The 17,920-nt window shown below is 36.8% G+C and overlaps 2 protein-coding genes across 3 annotated transcripts; both read right to left on the bottom strand.

Annotated features, from left to right (window-relative positions):
* Positions 1-812: 812 nt before the first annotated feature.
* On the bottom strand, positions 813-4,872 carry LOC130995176 (ankyrin repeat-containing protein At5g02620-like). 2 transcript variants are annotated; one of them, XM_057920329.1, is made up of 3 exons: positions 4,736-4,872; positions 2,676-3,286; positions 813-1,706 (listed from the first exon to the last, which is right to left on the bottom strand). In XM_057920329.1, the coding sequence occupies exons 2-3, from the start codon at positions 3,234-3,236 to the stop codon at positions 927-929; spliced, it is 1,341 nt and encodes a 446-aa protein (XP_057776312.1). In that variant the 5' UTR covers positions 3,237-3,286; positions 4,736-4,872; the 3' UTR covers positions 813-926. The 2 variants fall into 2 exon arrangements, with proteins under 2 accessions (XP_057776312.1, XP_057776311.1); XM_057920328.1 differs by lacking the exon at positions 4,736-4,872 and having other exon boundaries at positions 2,676-3,355.
* Positions 4,873-12,380: 7,508 nt separating this feature from the next.
* Positions 12,381-16,031, bottom strand: LOC130995175 (ankyrin repeat-containing protein At5g02620-like). The gene is made up of 2 exons (XM_057920327.1): positions 15,282-16,031; positions 12,381-13,280 (listed from the first exon to the last, which is right to left on the bottom strand). The coding sequence occupies exons 1-2, from the start codon at positions 15,894-15,896 to the stop codon at positions 12,495-12,497; spliced, it is 1,401 nt and encodes a 466-aa protein (XP_057776310.1). The 5' UTR covers positions 15,897-16,031; the 3' UTR covers positions 12,381-12,494.
* Positions 16,032-17,920: the final 1,889 nt, after the last annotated feature.

Genomic DNA, 17,920 nt, shown 5'->3' with positions numbered 1-17,920 from the left:
TAGGGGATGGTCCCCAAAGATCACTGTGGATAAGTGCCCAAAGTTCATTAGGTAGGCTCTGTGGATGATAGGCGAAGTACCTCTGGATTCGTCTTTAATTTTGGGTCAAGAGCAGTAACATGGAGCTCAAAGAAACAAGGAGTGACTGCTCTTTCGACGGCGGAAGTAGAGTACGTGGCTACCACTTCTTCAGCGTGTCAAGCAATGTGGCTTCGGAGGCTATTAGCTGATCTGGATCAAGAGTAAAAGGAGGCGACTGAAATTCTCTGCGACAATCGATCAGCTATTGCTATCACGAAGAAGCCAGTCATGCACGGAAGAACGAAGCACATCGATATAAGGTTTCATTTCATAAGGGACTTGGTTATTGATGGTTCCATTGCTCTGAAGTTTTGCAACACTCATGAGCAACTAGTAGACATCTTCACCAAGTCGCTGCCTTCGGAGAAGCACGTCAAGTTCAGAACTCAGCTTGGAGTATGCAATTATGAATCAAGGGGGAGTGTTGAATGAAGTCTATTGATTCAAATTAGCAGCTGATCACTCTGGACTTAGTCTTCGTCAGTTATTTTGTTAGTCATGGTTATTTATCTATTTTTTAGCAATTCTTGTTGAGTAGATCGTGTCACCTTAAGCGGCTAGGATTTTTCTGAGTTTCTATTGAGATATATATATATCTTTTCGTTGTATTCTTCATGCTTACAGGGCTTATGAATAGCACCTCAAATGATCATATATATGAAATATATCAGCTTTTTTGGAGTCTTCTAAATAACTTAGCATTTGTTCCTTTCTTTTTTTTTAACTTAAGGTAAGAAAAGCGGTTAGGTTTGAGCCCTAAACCTCACTGTTTATATAATTATTCGGCAACAAAAAGTAGATGTAACAAAGTAAGATCACTTCTTCTGCTCTCCAGCCTTCCGAGTTCACGCGGCCTGTCCGGTGCGGGTGTCTGAATCTGGCCTTCTGGGGAATCCGGACAAGCTTTGATTATTGCGTAGAAGTTCCGATGATTCATTCATTAAATCTTGGAAGAACAGACGAATAAAACGCGGGAATGTAAGATCTTCCTGCTGCTGTTTCTTTCTCTTCCACGACAAGTACAGCTGCTGTATACCAATGTAGGCGATTACTGATCCAAGGATGGCAGCGAATAAAGACAGTACTATGTCAACAACATGGGCAAGTGGTTTTGTGGGGGCGGGATTGGTCATGATTAAGGAAGCTCCATAACTCACTCCAATAGACGCCACCGACACCCACATCGCGTAATAGACGACCACAAGGAAAATAAATTCTCTCAGTGGCGCTCCGGTGGCGACAAATATGATTGAGATGAGAGATGAAACGAAAGCGGTGGTGTTAGCGCGAACGAAGTGTTTGTATAATTTGGGATGAGTAGATGCCATCACTGCTTTGCCGGCCGTGTGTGATGACGTGTCGTCCTGCCACACCCCGCCGGGGGGGCTGACGGCCGCCTGGAACGCCATCGTGGCTATCAGCACCACCACCACCATTGTCATGTCGGTCATCTTCAGGTAGGCGAATACCAACGATTTCTGCTGATTTGACAAACTTAGTAAGATTCTTTTCATTTCTGATCTTTTGTGTGGAGCGCACTCTTCCAAGATATCCAGCGCCGTTTTGCCCATGGAATTCTCTGTTAGCTTCTTCATTTTATTGTTCTCCACCAAATATTCTACCATCTGATATTTCGCATCATGCAAGAACCTCATCAATGTATTAATGGGAAAATACGTATTTAAGATAATAAAGACAAAAATTAGCTAGTCATTAATATAATAAAAATATAAGATAATTACTCTTATTATTGTATCCCTTAATTCATTCATACCCAAAAATAGGCTTATTTATGAATTGTTATTTAGGGTGCGTTCTCTTTAGTTGTAAATTTATCATGAGAAAAAAATGGATAAACAAAATTTCATCCTTTAAATCCTTCCTTTGTTTTCCCTCATTTCCTACTTGACCTTTACTCATTTCTCATTTTCACTACAAAGGAGAGATAATATTATCCCTGCAAAAATGGTATGATAATATTATCCCTCCTTTGTAGTGAAAAGAAGGAATGAGTAAGGTCAAGTAGGAAATGAGGGGGAAAAAATGAAGAATTTAAAGGGTGAAATTTTGGTTATCCCTTCTTTTTCCATGATAAATTTACAACCAAAGAGAACGCACCCTAAAATGACAATTCACAATCAAGAATATAGATTTTTATCGAGAATTGTCTCATTTAAAGGGTAATTCACAACCAAACTTATTATTTGTGAATTGTCCTATATTTAAGGAGAAATTCACAATAAAGAAGAATAGATTTACAATTCACGACCAAAATAAGTTTGACCTTCAATCTAGTTTTTAATTCGAAAACAAAGGGCAAAAAAAAAAAATACATTTTTTTTTTTTTTTTTTTTTTTTTTTTTTTTTTTATCTTTATAGCCTTTTATTTTATTTTATCAAAGTGGGTATACGTCACCATTAACCCATATTAATTCCATAAACAAATAAGACAATTGGCACACATAATTTGTCAAACCAAAAACAATACCTACTATTATACGCGCTGATGTCATAATGAATACCAAAATATATATCATTTCTTATGGAATTCAAATGACGAACACAACAAATGAAAGAGTAAAGTTTTTAATTACCTCAAGTTGATTGGACCTAACAGCCAAATGCAAGAGTGTCTCGCCATCATCATCCTTTGCATACACAAGCTCCCCCAATTTCTCCACCGAAACCTTCAACGTGCTAAGCTGACGATGTTTCACGCACAAGTGCAACACAGTCTGGCCGCGATGCAGTCTCTCCATAGCAGGAAGCAAATCCAGTTGAAGCATCTCCTTCAACACCTCTTCATGCCCTTTCATGGCTGCAATGTGAACCGGGTTCATGCCTTGATCATCAATCCACCAACACATCTCAGGCGCTACTGATAACAATTTCTTGGCGATCTCAACGTTCCCTTGCGCTGCTGCAATGTGAAGAGGCGATGATTTTTGGGAGTCCAAATATCGAGCTAGCTGCGGGTTGATGTTCAACACCTCTTCAACCATGGCTACTTGCCCCCGCAGTGTTGCTATGTGTACAACATTTCTTGAACATGCAAATGAAGCACTTTCAATAAGATATGGATCTTGTTGAACCACTTCTCGAAATCTTGTTACATCCCCTTTCAATATAGCATCATAAAGTTTTTCACCACTCATTCTTTCAAACTTTATAGTAATGGCCCTTTCCTGTTTCTCCTTTCAGAGGCCTGCATAATTTTACACAGATTGCGTATGTGCATATTAACACACACATACACAATAGACAGGCCAGCTTTGTTAAGATAACCACTATCAAAGTAATATATAAGTATTAAAGTATGTCTTGACAAAAGAATACAAACAAAAAGATTCTTCAAAGTAAATTATTGCTCCCTCCATCCACGATATCGTTTTCACTTTGTAGACGAGACGGATTTTAAGAAAAATGGTGGATAGTAGTGAGTATTATTGCGAGTGGAGGTTGGGTCCCACTATTATTGTGAGTGGAGTTTGTGGGTCATATTGTTATAAATGAAAGTGGAAATGATATCATAGACAAACTAGAATAACAAAAGTGGAAACGATATTGTGAACGAAGAGTTGAGCTTACATAAAAAAATGGCCTCAAGTCGATTGTGATTACGGATGTCAATTCAGCCCGATATTTGTTGGTTGGTCCAATTAGATTGACAATTTAAGAAGGTTAGGGTTGAAAATTTTCAAATCGATAAAATTACGACCCGAAAGTAACCAAAATCCTATAGGGCTTATCCAAAAACAATGTTCACCTGATTATACGGAAATTTTCTCGTTATTTAATTTTCAACTTTATTACTTTGCTTCTAAGAATTAGTATAATAAAATTAATTTTCCAAAAGTTTGTGAAATGTAATTTGATATCTACGTTTCTAATCCAATACTTAACATAAAACGCTTAGATTTTAAAAAAAATTAGAAAACGATTATCATTTAACAAACAAATGTGCATCTTTATATCTCTAAGAGGTGCATAAGTCGATTAAAATCTCACTTATTTATGTGTGTAATTGTTTGTTACAAATATAATATTGTCAAGAGAAATATTTTAGTTAATTTTTTTAATAAATTTTCGAGTTCGACTAACCCCGATGGGAATTAATGTTCAGGATTAAGGTTGGAAATTTCTAACCCGAAAATATTTCAACCCAATTAGCACGCACTCGAATAATCCGACAACCTGATAGGGCTGGTCCAAAATCCGGTTAGTTGGTCCGATCAACATCCTAATCCAATTTGAGAGTAATCTCATCTTCGGCACAAAATCAATTAAAAGTATTGTAATGTATAGATATAATATTTTTGTGTACATAAGTGCAACAATTTGAAATTTGATCAAAGTTCAATAATTTATAAATTATTATCCATATATCATACAAGTAGAAATATACAACATGTATATGTAGCACAAGATTAAAGAAATCATCGTATCATGTAATTTACATATGCATAAATGTATATAAATATTACTTAGTAACCTTTAAATGTGGTACATATGTAGATGATCGATGGATTAAATAAAAGTAGTATATTTAAAATATATAAATACTAGTACAAGAATTGTAGCAAATAAAAATAATTTAATGAATGACGTACGTTGATATCTTTATTGAAACAGCTTTACTTATAAGCATACATACCTTTATTAAAATGGTGGCTTAGAACTTAGAAGGAGAGCTGCAATTGATCTCAAATGATGAACTATAATAACATACAATACAAGGTCTTCTGTTCTGCAGTTTATATAATGTTTTATTTTTGCAGAAAGTAAAGCTAGTGGTTTACAGATGTTGGGCATAATTGAATATACTTTTCTTCCGCTTCAAAAAATATACTTTTCTTTCTTTATTGGTCTCTATATGCTTGAGGTCAGGGGCGGAGCCAGACTTTGAGTTCAGGGGGGGTCCAATATTTTTTTTAATAAAATTAATAATTAAATAAATAATAAAAAAATAATTTAAAAATAAATAATAATCATTAACATAATTATAATGTCATTTAAATGATATATAACAAGTCAAAAAGACAAAATAAACAATTTCTTTTACAAATCACAACTCCTATTCTTCATGTTCTGAAATATTTGCATAATAGCTTCATTAGTAACATTTACACACACATCATTTTCGATGTAAGATACTAAACAATCGTTCAAAAGATTGTCACCCATACGATTGCGAAGAACACTTTTGATGATCTTCATTTCTGAAAAGGCGATGATTTTTGGGAGTCCAAATATCGAGCTAGCTGCGGGTTGATGTTCAACACCTCTTCAACTATGGCTACTTGCCCCCGCAGTGTTGCTATGTGTACAACATTTCTTGAACATGCAAATGAAACACTTTCAACAAGATATCGATCTTGTTGCAGCACTTCTTGAAATGTTGTTACATCCCCATTCAATATGGCATAATATTAATAAATGCAATATTTAATTATTGCATCCTCCAGTAATATTAATTCAGCTTAGAGTTCTGAATTAGATGCCATTACCTGAGGTGACCACGATTGAATTATTGAACAGTCAATGATTTATTCCAGAATGATAATTGACTTAGCAAAGTCAACTTATTATTTTATTTGTAATAGAAATATTATTTCTATTTATTTAACATTATTACTTGAGTCGTGAGTTTACTCCGAATTGTGAAGTGAATTAAATCTACGGATTTAATTTAGATTTATTCTACGAGTCACTGATATGTAGCAAAGCCTTGTTATCAGGTGGGCATTACTTTCATATATATCAAATGAGTTTAAATGTTACGTTCAAGCAAGTTATTTCATGACAAAATCTTTGAGTTAAAGTTATTTCAAGTATTGTCTTGCCATAAAATGTTTCAATTTAGTATGATATCTATCTGATGTGGCAATACCAAGTTAAAGTAATCGAATTCGGGTCCTGAGCAGTTGATAGCTATCCTGCCAGGGCTAGTGTACACCCAGGGCCGTGAGTCATCTAGCGGGTTGGCCGGTCAGGTGTCCGTGAGAGGTGGCCACCTCTCCGGCACACAAGCTTTAGATATGATAGAATACAAGAGAACTTAGACTGATCAGTCGAACTTTAAGAATCACAAATGAATTTAGTAAGCTTGAGCCTTTTTAGCGAAAAACCCCTTTGTTGTACTGTTTATGATGGCATGACAGTCTGAATCTTTACGAAGCATGTTATATTTCATATTAGGCATATGTGCCCACTGAGTACCTTTGTACTCAGCCCTGCATATATTTCTAAATGTGCAGGTTGAGGAGTAGCCGATGGTGATGAAGTGACGAGCGTGATCTTCTTTTGTTTCGATGTTATATGTTTTGAAAAACTCTTGGGTACATGTCTTCATACATGTAATCAGAAACCTTATTACTTCCGCTGCGTACTCAAAGAAATCTTATGTTATTTTGGCTAAGTCGGAGATATTCAAACTTACTAGTTCAATCGAATCATTGCAACTAAACCTCTGTTATATATATTAGATGTTTCCTTCGTTATCAATGAAAAGTACGATCCTCCTCTATTTATTCACTCCCCTTTTCTACTCCCGCTTCTTATCTCCCTCCCTTAGTCATGGTTTCCCGGTTTAATTATCCTTAATTAAGTCCGGTCGTAACAGGCCCCCTATGCATGCATATATATATATATATATATATATATATATATATATGTATGTATGTGTATTCACACACACACACATACACACACGCGCACACAGAGTTCAACGAGAGTTGTTACAACAACCTGGCGATGTTTAAAATAAGACTTGCTATTACAGTTGACCTGTCTTGGAGAAGATGCTGCCTAGTTTCCTTACGAAATGAAATTCAGTGTCCCACAATTTTATGTGTGTCATCGTGTTCCATGCTTATATTTATTATTTTAAAAATATTTTTTATAAAAAAAATTTATCATAATATTATGAATTATATTTAATTTTATGGGACAACTTGTGGATTGCCTATTTTACCCCTCTACATATTTTATATTATATATAGTTATAATCTATTTAATATATATTTATTATAAACCATATATTTATTTGTCAGCTAAATCTATAAAGAATATTTTATAACCGATATTAAGATTAATTTGGTTAATTACAAACACTATAGATTATGTATGATAAGAATAAAAATAATTTTGAAGATATCTCCTGAATATTAGTAATTCACGCGGGGGCTAGAAGTTTATTTAAAAATTTTATGATAGTAGATTTTCTATTTTAGACAATAATTCATCCAAAATAGTACTCCACTTATTATAACCTTAATTAGTTTCTTGTTAAAATATTAAGATTAATTTGGTTAATTACTAGGGATGGCAACGGGCCGGATCTGGACCGGATCTCATCAATACCAGATCCAGATTCGTTTTCCTCTATCAGATCCAGATCCGGATTCAGATCCGCGGATCTGAAAATTTTAGATCCAGATCCAGATCCGCCAGATCCGCGGATCCGCGGGTCCAGATCCATGGAACAGCAATCTTCCTGCACAGCAAAACGACACAGCAAGCCGAAGACATTCCTTCAGTCTGCAGGAAAGAATTGGAGGAGTACAATAAACGGATCGGTGCAGCTCCTATCGCAAATCCTAAAGGAAAATCCCCAAATCCTCCGATCGCCGGAAATCTCTTCCACGCCGGAAATTAACCCTCTCCACGCGGCGGCGCTCCTAGGCCAACTCGAATTCGCGAGGAAGCTGCTCAGCGCGAACCCCGAGCTGTCGAAGTCGATGGTCTCGAACGGCTCGTCGGTGCTTCATCTGGCGGCGACGAAGGGGAACGCGAGCTTGAACTGGAATGGTCCGAGAAGGGAAAGAGAAGCGGCGGGCGAACTGGAGGAAGAAGGGCGTGTGCCGCGTGTGCTGCAGCTGCTGCTGTCCCCGCCTTCGCCGGCGGCGGGCGAGCGAACTGGTGCGGCGGCGGGCAGCGAACTGGTAAGGCGGCGGGCGGCGGGCGGCGGCCGGGCGAGGGAGTGAGGGAGAGTGACTGGCGGCAGGTGAGTGAGGGAAATTTGGAGAGGAACCGAGAGAGGAGAGGTTAGAGGAGAATTAGAAAATTAGGGTTTCAATTTTCAAAGTTATTCTATTTTTTCTATTATTTTTAATTTTTAATATATCTAATACTATTAATAAAATAAATATAAAAAATAAATAATATATTTTAAATAAAATCGGATGCACGGGTCGGATCCGGATCTCAAATCTCAAGATCCAGATCCAGATCTGTTTTAGAAAATGAGATCCAGATCCGGATCCAGATCCGCGGATCCAAAAAATTGAGATCCAGATCCATAAAATCGGATCTGAATCCACGGATCTGGACCGGGTCCAGGATCCACTGCCATCCCTATTAATTACAAACACTATATATTATGTACATATGATAAGAATAAAAATAATTTTGAAGATATCTTCTGAATATTAGTAATTCACGGGGGCTAGAAGTTTATTTAAAAATTTGATAATAGTAGATATCTATTTTAGACAATAATTCATCCAAAATAGTACTCCACTTATTATAACCTTAATTAGTTTCTTGTTAAAATTGTACGAAATTGTGAATGGTAAATTATACTCCCCAAATTAATAATACTTGCAGCTTTTATGTATCTTCCTCAACATCTGTTTGAAACATTTGGATATTGTTGTAGAAATGCAACATCTTAACTCTTACAATTTGGTGAATGAATTCTCATGTTTGACACATAAACTTAAATTCAAATTATCTTATCACTGATTGAAAATTATTGTAATGTCTTAGGTCATAACCTTAGGAAATTGATAAGAATATTTAAAGACCTGCATACTAATTTAATGGGTACTATCTTAGATTATCATGAGTAAGCGACTCCCGGCAGGCTAGCACTACCACCTACCTTCGTGTTTGTTGTTGAAACAAGATAAATATTAATTTGCACGATTTTGAAATTTAGATACTAATTATGAGCATGGATGTTACATAGTGCAAAACAAGCTCATCTTCAAGTATTTTCTGTAGCATGAGCACAAGCTTCTAAGTATTTATATAATTACCACATATCACACAACATGAGCACATATTAAAATATTTTTTTAATTAATATATTTATATTTATATATTGCAGCTAATGAGGTATATGGACAAAGTAAAAATCTACAAAAGCAAAAGAAACGTAAATGAAATGCAAATGATTTAATTTGAATTGTAAGTATTGCATTCTTGTAAGATAAAAATATGTTTAATACATTATGATAAACTATCAATGTTTTTTATTTATTTATTGTTTATCTATTAATTAGGTTGAGTTCAAAAATTTTATAGGCCACTAACTTAGGGTGCTTTGCAAAATTAGGCCACAATTTTTTGAGTTTGTAAATTTGAGCCATTTAGTATCCATTTTGGCGTAAGTGAGCCACATTTGGGCCCGATCAGGCTATTTTGCACGTGAGATATGCGTGACTTCACTGTTGGAACTCGAACGCTGATGTGGAATTTTATTTCATTATTTTATTTGGCAAAATTATGATTTATTTTTATATATGTATAAAATTACCATTGTAATTATCAATTAAAGAACAGTTTTTTTATGTAATTATCAAAGTAACATTGTTAAGTAGCGATATCTATTTTAAAAATTGAAGTAATTGTGGAAAGAATATAAAATGAACCATTTTATTTGGATTTTTAAATTATGTATTATTTTATGATTTATTAATTCTACATGTGTATAAATATTTCAAATAAAAGAATGTAAAAAAATTCCACATCAGCGTTCGAGCTCCAACTGTGAAGCCACGCATATCTCACGTGCAAAATAGCCCGATCGGACCCAAATGTGGCTCACTTACGTCAAAATTAATAATAAATGGCCCAAATTTACAAACCCAAAAATTTTAATTTGCATATCAAATTAAAGATCACAATAAGAGCTTTAATTTGATATATTTTATGTAAATATTTAATTTGAAATTTTAATTCTCCTACTCTTTCTTCTCCACTGCATAACACCACATCTTCCTCTAATTTTGTCCACTCTCACTCTAATTCTTCTACTGATCACCAACATAGTAATACTCCAGCTTCTGTTTCTCCACCACCTGCTTCTCCTGTCATTACACATCCTATGATGACCAGGTCTAAAGCAGGCATCTTCAAGCCCAAGGTTTTTGCAGCAGATTCTACATATGATTATTTATATGTTGAACCAAAAACTCATCAAGAAGCATTGCAAGTCTCTGTCTGGCAGAAAGCTATGGGATTGGAAATTTATGCCTTAATTAAGAAAGGCACTTGGATTTTCTGTCCTCTTCCTCCGGGTAAGCATGTTATAGGCTGTAAGTGGGTATTCAAAATCAAACGCAAGGCTGATAGGTCCATTTCTACCTACAAAGCTCGCCTTGTTGCTCAAGGATTCTCACAAGAGCCTGGCTTTGATTACACTGAAACTTTCAGTCCCGTTGTTAAACCTGCAACTATTAGGCTCATATTATCTTTGGCTGTCAATTATGGTTGGTCGATTAAGCATATGGATGTTGATAATGCCTTCTTGAACGGTGATCTCTCTGAGGAAATATACATGAAACCTCCCCCAGGCTTTGAACCTCCATCTACTGGTTCAGCTCCTATGGTTTGTAAGTTGAAGAAGGCCATTTATGGGTTGAAGCAAGCTAGCAGATCCTGGTTTCTTACTATTCGTTCTGTACTTCTTAACCTTGGTTTTTCTCAGTCTCGGGCTGATACTTCTTTATTCTTCAAGCATAAAGGCTCTTCTGATGTCTACTTACTCATTTATGTGGATGATATGTTGATCACAGGCTCTTGCTCCTCTGATATTCAACATGTTGTTAGCCAGCTCAATACTCACTTCTCTTTGAAAGATTTGGGTGAAGTCCATCACTTCCTTGGTATTGAGATTACTAAAACTCCCACTGGCCTTCATCTTAGTCAAGGAGGATATATTACTGATCTTCTCCAAAAAGTTCATATGTCTGAAGCCAAAGGCTGTCCTACACCAATGGTATCCTCCTGTCAACTTTCCAAGGGGGATGGAATAAGTAACATTGATGGAAAGCTTTACAGGAGTACAGTGGGAGCTTTGCAGTATGCCACTATCACCAGACCTGAAATAGCTTATGGTGTCAACAGAGCCAGCCAATACATGGCTGCACCACTTGACACTCACTGGAAGGCTGTTAAACGGATTCTGAGGTATTTAGCTGGCTCTAAAGATCATGGGCTACTGTTAAAGAAATCTTCATGTTCAATTACTGGGTTTTGTGACTCGGATTGGGCAGCGGATATTGATAATAGGAGATCCGTTACTGGTTACTGCGTATATTTGGGAGAAAGCCTGATTTCATGGAGTTCAAAGAAACAATATGTTGTGTCGAGATCAAGCACAGAGGCAGAGTATAGAAGCTTAGCACAACTGGTGGCAGAAATTTCTTGGATAACTTCTCTTCTTGGTGAGCTCTCCATCAAGGTAAAGCCTCCGGTAATATGGGTCGACAATATGAGCACCATCTCTCTTGCTTCTAACCCCCGTCATGCATGCGAGAACTAAACACATTGAGCTTGATATACACTTTGTGAGAGATAAGGTAGCAGCAGGAATTATAGATTTGAGACATGTTCCTTCGCGTGATCAACGCGCTGTTATTTTGACTAAACCTTTGAGTTTACAATTCTTCTCTCGCCTCAAACATTCACTAGGTGTTCACTCTTTGGGCGCGATCGAATTGAAGGAGGGTGTTAGACAAGATGAGCAGATGGCCATGCATAAATCTCATGCAACTCATGGATATAGTTGTGGCAAGACTCCAGATCATCAATCCCTACCACGTCGCATGATTAGTAGGATCCAGAGTGACTCATCTCAAAGAACCTTATCCAAGGATATATCTTTGTGTGTATAGCTCGTGAGTTGGAGGAGTTTGTTAAAGTGTTTTTGTCTGTTTCCTAGAGTACCTTTGATGCTCTTAATGAGCTTGCAGCGTTGTCTTTTGTGTAGCTGTCTTTAGGGTTTTGCTAGTCTAGAATATTCTCTAGCATGATATATATTTGTAAGGTTTCTTGTATTGTTGATTATGTTGAATATAATGAAAATGCAGAGCATCATCTCTTTCACCAAAATGTCTTTCTCTTTCTTTTACCCTATGGTTTCTTTCAATATCTTTCCGTTGTATTCTTCATGCTTACAGGGCTTATGAATAGCACCTCATATGATCATATGAAATATATCAGCTTTTTGGAGTCTTCTAAATAACTTAGCATTTGTTCCTTTGTTTTTTTTTTTTTTTTTTTACTTAAGGTAAGAAAAGCGGTTAGGTTTGAGCCCTAAACCTCACCGTTTATATAATTATTCGGCAACAAAAAGTAGATGTAACAAAGTAAGATCACTTCTTCTGCTCTCCAGCCTTCCGAGTTCACGCGGCCTGTCCGGTGCGGGTGTCTGAATCTGGCCTTCTGGGGAATCCGGACAAGCTTTGATTATTGCGTAGATATTCCGATGATTCATTCGTTAAATCTTGGAAGAACAGACCAATAAAACGCTGGAATGTAAGATCTTCCTGCTGCTGTTTCTTTCTCTTCCACGACATGTACAGCTCCTGTATACCAAAGTAGGCTAATACTGATCCAAGGATGGCAACGAATAAACACACTACAATCGCAACAATATGGCCAATTGGTTTTGTCTCGGAGGGATTGGTCATGATTAAGGAAGCTCCATAACTCACTCCAATAGACGCCACCGACACCCACATCGCATAATAGACGATCCCAAGGAAAAGAACTTCTCTCAGTGGCGCTCCGGTGGTGACAAATATGATTGTGATGAGAGATGAAACGAAAGCGGTGGTGTTAGCGCGAACGAAGTGTTTGTATAATTTGGGATGAGTAGATGCCATCACTGCTTTGCCGGCCGTGTGTGATGACGTGGTGTCCTGCCACACACCGCCCGGGGGGCTGACGACCGCCTGGAACGCCATCGTGGCTATCAGCACCACCACCACCATTGTCATGTCGGTCATCTTCAGCTGGGCGAATAGCAACGATTTCTGCTGATTTGACAAATTTAGTAAGATTCTTTTCATTTCTGAAGTCGTACTTGTGTGTGGAGCGCACTCTTCCAAGATATCCAGCGCCGTTTTGCCCATGGAATTCTCTGTTAGCTTCTTCATTTTATTGTTCTCCACCAAATATTGCACCATCTGATATTTCGCATCATGCAAGAAACTCGTCAATGTATTAATGGGACCCAGCTAGCTTTATCATCAACCAATTGCACTTTCATAATTTATGAGTGGGAAAATACGTATTTTAAGATAATAAAGACAAAAATTAGCTAGTCATTAGTATAATAAAAATAAAAGATAATTACTCTTATTATTGTATCCCTTAATTCATTCATACCCAAAAATAGGTTTATTTATGAATTGTTCTTTAAAAATGACAATTCACAATCAAGAATATAGATTTTTATCGAGAATTGTCTCATTTAAAGGGTAATTCACAATATATAAACTGCGATTTTATATAAAAAGGAAAAAGAAAAAAACCTAAAAAATCCTTGAAAGCACAAGAAAAACAGACTAAGGGCCAAACCTTATTAAAACATTTTTACGGAAAACTCAAAGGGAAAAACCTTAAAAAAGAAAAAGAGTACTCGTCTACAAGACGAAAAAGAAAGAAGGAAAGAGCGGAAGAGAAAGTTTCCGGAACTCCGGCCTAACCATCGTTCCCAAACAATCCCGGCTCTAAGCCAACGAAACCAAAACAAAGACCAAAACAGCTCGAAAGGCAAAAATGGCCGGTGAGACGCCGTCGCCAAAAGCCTGCCTACCTCAAACGAGCCCAAACCAAACGAGAACCAAACAACAAGCAAGCAGAAAAGGGAAGCTACACGGCCAGTTAAACGCCGTCGCCGTAAGCACCCCACAACCCAAAAAACCAAGCCAAAGGAAGTCAGCTCAACCCAACCAAACTCCACGAAGAACCAATAAACCGGAAGCAAAACCTCAAACGCACAAACCGAAGAGACGTAAACCACAAGTAAGCAGAAAGGGTAGCTACACGACCGGTTATACGCCGTCGCCGTAAGCACCCCGTCCAAAAACCAAGCCAAAGATTCACAATCATTATTATTATTCTTGAATTGTCTTATATATTTAAGGAGAAATTCACAATAAAGAAGAATAGATTTACAATTCACGACCAAAATAAGTTTGACGACCTTCAATCTAGTTTTTAATTCGAAAATAAAGGGCAAAAAAAAATACTCCCTCCGTCCGCGATATCGTTTCCACATTTGCCATTTCGGTCCGTCCGCGATATCGTTTCCACTTCCATTTATAGAAGTAGGGTCCACAAACTTCCACTCACAACAATTGTGGGACCCAAACTCCACTAACTACATATCCACTACAATCCACCACTTTTCTTAAAACCCGTGCCGTCCACAATGTGGAAACGATATCGCGGACGGAGGGAGTACATTTTTAGATATTTTTTAGATATTTTTTTTTAATCTTTATAGCTTTTTATTTTATTTTATCAAAGTTGGTATACGTCACCATTAACCCATATTTATAAGAACATGTATATGAAAGTTGAAATTGAAGAGAAAATATATAAAAATAAACAAACAGAATTAAAAGTAAAAGATAATTAAGTGTGACATCATTGTGATACACTAAACCACAATCCTCTTTTCACATAATTCCATAAACAAATAAGACAATTGACACACATAATTTGTCAAACCAAAAACAATATTACCGTTTTCTGATGGTCCCAACCTACTATTATAAGCGCTGATGTCATGACGAATACCAAAATATATACTCCCTTTATCCCGGCCAAGACGCTACATTTACTTTTCGGCACGGTATTTAAGAAGTTGTAGATTAATGTTTTAAGTGTGTAATAATAAAGTAATAAAGTAGAAGAGAGAAAGTAATAAAGTGATAAAGTAAGAAAGAGAAGGTAATAAAGTGATAAAGTAGGAGAGAGAAGGTAATAAAAAAAATACTTAATTAGTGTTAATTGAGTGTTTAAAATTCCTTAGTTTTGCCAAATATAGAAACGTAGCATCTTCGTTGGGACGGCCCGAAAAGGAATATGTAGCATCTTGGGCGGGACGGAGGGAGTATAATTTATTACCGAATTCAAATGACGAACACAACAAATAAAAGAGTAAAGTTTTTAATTACCTCAAGTTGATTGGACCTAACAGCCAAATGCAAGAGTGTCTCGCCATCATCATCCTTTGCATACACAAGCTCCCCCAATTTCTCCACCGAAACCTTCAACGTGCTAAGCCGACGATGTTTCACGCACAAGTGCAACACAGTCTGGCCGCGATGCAGTCTCTCCATAGCAGGAAGCAAATCCAGTTGAAGCATCTCCTTCAACACCTCGTCATGCCCTTTCATGGCTGCAATGTGAACCGGGTTCATGCCTTGATCATCAATCCACCAACACATCTCAGGCGCTACTGATAACAATTTCTTGGCGATCTCAACGTTCCCTTGCGCTGCTGCAATGTGAAGAGGCGATGATTTTTGGGAGTCCAAATATCGAGCTAGCTGCGGGTTGATGTTCAACACCTCTTCAACCATGGCTACTTGCCCCCGCAGTGTTGCTATGTGTACAACATTTCTTGAACATGCAAATGAAACACTTTCAACAAGGTGTGGATCTTGTTGCAGCAGCTGTTGGAAAGTTGCCACATCTCCCTTTGTTGCAGCATCGTATAGTTTCTTTTCGGCTGCTGCTTCTCCAACCATTCTCTCTCTCTCTCTTCTTTTTTCTTTTTTGTTTTGCATACAATCTTGTGATTTGCTGCATCATATATATATATATATATATGTATTCACACACACACATACACACACGCGCACACAGAGTTCAATCGAGAGTTGTTACAACAACCTGGCGATGTATAAAATAAGACTTGCTATTACATGAGTTGACCTGTCTTGGAGAAGATGCTGCCTAGTTTTCTTACGAAATGAAATTCAGTGTCCCACAATTTTATGTGTGCCATCGTGTTCCATGCTTATATTTATTATTTTAAAAATATTTTTTATAAAAATAAAATTTATGATAATATTATATAATTTTTATTTTAAAAAATTAAAATTTTTAAAAAAGTATATACCATGACTTTGAATTTATCAACCTATTATTTAACAATCTTAATAAGAGAGGAGTGGGGTACTATTGGGAGGAATAGTACTGTAGAAAAAATAGTGCCCATGACATTTTCGTAATTTTCGTTCCATTTGTGACCTTTTTCCAATATTTGACTCTGCTTTATGTCATCTGATTCACAATTTTTTTTTTCACTTTCACCTTTTTACTCTAATATTTCTAATACAGTTCCGGTGATGAAAAGAAAAGGAGTTCTGCCGTAAGAATCTCCCTCAAATTCAACGGTGAAAGTGCAAAGTCTGATCAAAATTCAATCAAAAATCACACTAGAGAAATCCATTACACCAACAAAACAAGGAGGTGAGCTTTGATTTCGTAAACTTGCATTTTATCATTAAATTTTCTGATGAACCCTAGATTTTTTTCACAAAACCGAGCGCAGCACAAGACAATACAACTATAGTCTTGGGGCTGGGTTTCTTGGTTTGTTTCTTGCGTTGAGGGTGCCGGTCAGCGTTGGCATCGGCAGCAGCTTAGGTGTGCTGACGATTGGGAACGACCAGTCTTGGCTGAGTTGTGGCTCAATTTCTTGTGCTGTTGTCTGTGTTGAGAGTGGTGGTCGGCGGTGGCATTGGCGCAGTATTCTTAGCTGCTGATTGTCGGGCCGAGCTGAGGAGAGTGGTCGACGATAGGGAACAACGGTGATTGATGGAGAGAACAAACCGTTCTGGTTATTCGCCGGAAATTAAGAAGAAGGGGGAAGAAGAAGAAGAAGAAGAGGGATTGGGGATTTGATAGTCGGGGATGATATTCATTTTCTGTTGCAAATGTGAAGTGCAGAGACAGATGAAGCTGTGAGACAGTGTAGAGAGAGAGTTGACTATAATAATGAGAGAGCACCGTGGAACAGGGCAGTATATTGTGGGGATTTTAACTAAGTCTCTATCTTTGATTGATAATAATAGCGTTTAACTTAAACTTATTTTTTTTAGACCAAACTTAAACTTATTTTGATTAATTAATTGAATATAATTGATTTAATTATTGTTTGATTTATTACTTTTGCAATGTTTACTGATTGAAGTAATTTCCGGAGGTATATTGGAAGTACTAGACAAAAATATAATCGGGTGTTTCCAAAATAGGGATGCTCGATATAATTATGTATAGTCAATAGGATTTTAGTTTATTTGTTCATTCTTAATTTTTAATTATAAATAAGTACGATTTTAATTAAACTTTGATATTCTTAATTTTTCATGTACTAATCTTTGTACAAAATGTAGTAGTATTAATATGATTTGTTTGATGTCCTCAAGGAGGCACCAAGCGGTGCAAACTCCTATCTACGAACAGTGAGGTCTAAGGTTCAAACCCCGCCGCTTCCCCTCCCTGCAGTTAAAATACTCCCTCCGTCTCACAAAAACATGAACGTTTTTCCATTTTGAGGTGTCTCACAAAAACATGAACCTTTCCATTTTAGTACATCATGACCCACCACTACTTTTCCTTAATTAATTCATTACTCTCACAACACCTTTTAAAGTGGGACCCATTTTCCACTAACTTTAACTCTCAACTAACATTTCTTAAAACCCGTGCATTTCTCTTTATTCATATTTTTGTGAGACGGAGGGAGTAATAAATATGATATGTTTGATTTTTTCACATGTGTAATTTAAATATTCATGTGTTT

The sequence above is a fragment of the Salvia miltiorrhiza genome, chromosome 7 (assembly GCF_028751815.1).
Source record: "Salvia miltiorrhiza cultivar Shanhuang (shh) chromosome 7, IMPLAD_Smil_shh, whole genome shotgun sequence".
Classification (NCBI taxonomy): domain Eukaryota; kingdom Viridiplantae; phylum Streptophyta; class Magnoliopsida; order Lamiales; family Lamiaceae; genus Salvia; species Salvia miltiorrhiza.
Note: the sequence above shows the minus strand (reverse complement) of the source record. Positions and strands in the feature narration are given on the sequence as shown.

Excerpts from the sequence above, each read along its gene's own strand:
- LOC130995176 (XM_057920329.1), bottom strand. The coding sequence starts at position 3,236 with ATGAGTGGTGAAAAACTTTATGATGCTATATTGAAAGGGGATGTAACA. Across the intron at positions 1,707-2,675 it reads TTAGGTCCAATCAACTTGAG|ATGGTAGAATATTTGGTGGA; the intron begins GTAATTAAAAAC and ends GCGAAATATCAG.
- LOC130995175 (XM_057920327.1), bottom strand. The coding sequence starts at position 15,896 with ATGCAAAACAAAAAAGAAAAAAGAAGAGAGAGAGAGAGAATGGTTGGA. Across the intron at positions 13,281-15,281 it reads TTAGGTCCAATCAACTTGAG|ATGGTGCAATATTTGGTGGA; the intron begins GTAATTAAAAAC and ends GCGAAATATCAG.